The sequence below is a fragment of the Aotus nancymaae genome, unplaced genomic scaffold (genome assembly GCF_030222135.1).
Source record: "Aotus nancymaae isolate 86718 unplaced genomic scaffold, 86718_ANA_hifiasm-v0.15.2.pri h1tg000067l, whole genome shotgun sequence".
NCBI classification, from domain to species: Eukaryota; Metazoa; Chordata; class Mammalia; order Primates; family Aotidae; genus Aotus; species Aotus nancymaae.
In genome coordinates, this window is record NW_026988482.1 from 15,618,292 (window position 1) to 15,621,974 (window position 3,683).

A 3,683-nucleotide genomic window follows, 5' to 3' on the forward strand; every position below is an offset into this window, starting at 1 on the left:
GCCTGGGGGTGGAGTGTCAGGATTCAAGTCCTTTTGCTGCGGGATAACCCCAGGTCCCAGTGATTTCCGTAGACAAAAGAGATGCTGATAAATTTGGGATGTAACTGCCGGATTGGACCGGTCTCCCCGCTCCCTCGAGCAATGGCTGTCGCTGGGTCCCTTTAAGAGACCGGGAATCTGCCCGGCGTCGGAGCCCGAAACAGATCCTCTTCTCTGCTCCTCCCCTGTCCCCGCGCGGCGAATGGTTTGCGCCGGCCTATATTTACCCGAGATCTTCCTCCCGGACGGCAAGGATGTGAGGCAGGCGAGCCGGTCATCGCTCGCAGCACTGGAGAGGGCGCGCTGCAAAGGCGGGCAGCAGACCGCGGAGAGCCGGGCAGCGGAGTTGGACACCGCCTCGGAGGGAAGAAATGAGGTAGCGGCGGTCCCTAGAGCCGACAATGCGCGCCCCCTGCCCTCGGAGCCCAGCGCTGCTCTGGCCAAGTCATCCCGGACACTGAGCCGGCCGAGCGCGAGTCCCCGGTGTCTGGCGGAGCGAAGATGCAGTGAGCCCCCGCGGGACTGCTGCGCGGGGCCCGCCGCGGCCAGCCGGACCCAGCCTCCCACCGCACTTGGGGCGAGCTGCTGTCTCTGCGACCAGCCCGGCCGAGGGGCTCTTCGTCTCCAGCACCCCTTGGAGGTGGAAGCAGCGGCCCCTGGGCACACTCGCTGTAGAGTTTCCGCGGGTTTCGGCCCCAGTCCTAGGGGTTGTGTGTGTTAGGGGACCCTCTTCGCGTTCGCCGAGGAGTTCCTGCATATTCTCGCACTATCCCGGTGCTGTTGCTGGGGCTCTCTTTATTTATTTGCACGCGCGCTTCTAGCTTTTTTCCTGATCTTTTCCGCTCCACGCTTGTTCTCTCTCGCATTTTGAGGCTTGCCTGAGACTCTTTGCCCTCTCCCTTGCCCAGGCTGGGGTAAGCCTGTGTGCGCGCTTGGCCCCTCCAAGCACCCCCCCAACACACACCTTTTCTGCACACTCGAAGCTGAATATTTTCTTTTTTAGAAAATTTACCCCCACCCTCTGCGGGGTTCCTAACACTCTCTACCCCCTCCCCCCGACTCCCTACCCCTGGGCCACTCCCAGTAGAATTTTATTTTTCGATCTTGCCCGGGCCGAGCCCGGCTGGGGCCGGTGGCTCAGCGGGGCTCGCACCCGGCGCTCCGCCGCCGCCGCCCAGCTGCGCCGGGGCGCCCTCCGGAGATGCTGCCGTGGAAGAAACACAAGTTCGAGCTGCTGGCCGAGGCGCCGCCGCGGCAGGCGTCCAAGCCCAAGGGCTACGCTGTGAGCCTGCACTACTCGGCGCTCAGCTCGCTGGCTCGGGCGTGCCCCGAAGGCGCGCTTAGCCGGGTGGGCAGCATGTTCCGCTCCAAGCGCAAGAAGCTGCACATCACCAGCGAGGACCCAACTTACACCGTGCTCTACCTGGGCAATGCCACCACCATCCAGGCGCGCGGCGACGGCTGCACCGACCTTGCTGTGGGCAAGATCTGGAGCAAGAGCGAGGCGGGCCGTCAGGGCACCAAGATGAAGCTGACGGTGAGTGCGCAGGGTATCCGCATGGTCCACGCCGAGGAGCGCGCGTTGCGCCGCCCGGGCCACCTCTACCTGCTGCACCGCGTCACCTACTGCGTGGCGGACGCGCGGCTGCCCAAGGTCTTCGCCTGGGTGTACCGGCACGAGCTGAAGCACAAGGCCGTGATGCTGCGCTGCCACGCGGTGCTGGTGTCCAAGCCCGAAAAGGCGCAGGCCATGGCCCTGCTGCTCTACCAGACGTCGGCCAACGCGCTGGCGGAATTTAAACGCCTCAAGCGGCGGGACGACGCGCGTCACCAGCAGCAGGAGTTGGTGGGGGCGCACACCATCCCGCTAGTGCCGCTGCGCAAGCTGCTCCTGCACGGCCCCAGCTGCTATAAACCGCCGGTGGAGCGTAGCCGCAGCGCTCCCAAGCTCGGCTCCATCACCGAGGACCTGCTTGGCGAACAGCAGGAGCAGGAGCTGCAGGAGGAAGAGGAAGAGGAGCACCCCGAGGGCTCCCCGGAGGAGGAGGAGAACCGCGCAGCAGAGGGAGATCCAGCAGAGGAAGAGGCCGAGGCGCAGCGGGCGCTGGTGGTTGCCATGCACTTTGAGTGCGGGGACTTGTTGGACACCTTGGAGAATGGCCGCGGGGAGGCGCTGGAGGGCGGCGTTGGCTCCGGGCCGCCGCCGCCTCTCCTGCTGGGCAGCGCCTCCGACATGAAGGCCGAGCTGTCGCAACTTATTAACGATCTGGGCGAGCTCAGCTTCGGCAACGACGTGCGCACCCTGCAGGCCGACTTGCGGGTGACGCGCCTGCTGTCAGGCGACAGCACGGGCAGCGAGAGCTCCATCGAGGGCGGGGGCCCGGACGCCACCGCCGGGGACCGGTCGGGCCAGGCTGACAGCGCCAGCACCGACGAGCCCCACTCGAACTGAGCTGCTCCGTGCGTCCCCAGCGCTCCACCGTGGCTACCCATCCGTAGCCCCGACAACCTCCCTGTCCCTTGCCCGCCCCCAGGAAAGGGGAAATGGGGCCTTTGGGGCCCAGGTCCAGAGTTCCCCCGACCGCTCCCCCTACCTCCCCGCCCCCGCTCCCGCCCCAGCAGTTTTGGCTCTGTGCGAGGCGGACTCGGGTTGCGCGTGGGAATGCGGGGAGATGTGAGAGGGGAAACCCCGCCAGGAGGGAGAGAGAGGCAGCCCTCTGGGGTGCGGGTGAAGGAAGGCTGGCTGAAGTTCCTAGTCTCAGGCCATAGGTGCCTGGCCAGTTTCCTGTTTGTGGGGCAGCTGGGGCCTGAGGAGGAGGGGTTCACTTCCTCCTCCCACCCCCTGGGAGCGGCCCTGCACTGTCACTGACATGTCATTAAAAAAAAGAGAGAATTTGCTCTCAAGGTGTTTGAGGCTTTAATGCCACCCCTTGGCCCTCGGTTCTTTTTGATGCAAGAGCTCGGGCCGTTTACCTCAGACTCAGACCCCTGAAATTCTGCCAAATTCCTCAAATAACTGTTTGGGGGGTGGTGGGGGGAGATGAAAGAAAGTTGCATTTTGTTTACAGCTAAGGACATCTAATATCTTAAAAAGGAGTTTTCCTTTAGAAACACACACACACAAACACACACACACCCTTTCTTTTGCTCAAAAGATCTCACTCCATGATACTGTGTAAAATATTTTTGCACTGTTGTGAAGTATTTTTGACTTTTTTCTGTACATAACCGTGTTCTCAGAGCTGATTGTTTATATCTTTTGCTGTGCAAAAGAAACGTAAAATGTTCAGTTGTATATACAGAAATGTGTATAAAACATTTTGTTATTTTTTAAAAGTAGCACCGTTCTGGTTCTGTTTGCAGCCAGTGGGGAGAGAATAAAGAGGAAAATGGAACAGATCAGGTGAGCGTCCGGAACTGCTGTGTGGGAGTGGGAGACTGTTCAACCCTGGGTGGCATAGGACAGTCTGGTCTTTCCTGTGCTTGGAGAGAATTAGGGAAGGAAAGTCCACTTGATGCATCATCTGGGGACTTCCTGGACCTCCACAATTCCGGGTGCTGTGTCTGGGGCCCCCCTTTCAGGTATTATCCCGTATTTTTCACTCATGAAGTTGTGCGAGTCTGGTCTTTTTCTGGTCTTTCGG

At 61.2% G+C, this 3,683-nt stretch overlaps 1 protein-coding gene across 1 annotated transcript; it reads left to right on the top strand.

Annotated features, from left to right (window-relative positions):
* Window positions 1-289: 289 nt before the first annotated feature.
* FAM43A (family with sequence similarity 43 member A) lies at window positions 290-3,438 on the top strand. The gene has a single exon (XM_012448960.3). The coding sequence runs from the start codon at window positions 1,241-1,243 to the stop codon at window positions 2,489-2,491; it is 1,251 nt and encodes a 416-aa protein (XP_012304383.2). The 5' UTR covers window positions 290-1,240; the 3' UTR covers window positions 2,492-3,438.
* The last annotated feature ends 245 nt before the right edge of the window (window positions 3,439-3,683 follow it).

Excerpts from the sequence above, each read along its gene's own strand:
- FAM43A (XM_012448960.3), top strand. The coding sequence starts at position 1,241 with ATGCTGCCGTGGAAGAAACACAAGTTCGAGCTGCTGGCCGAGGCGCCG.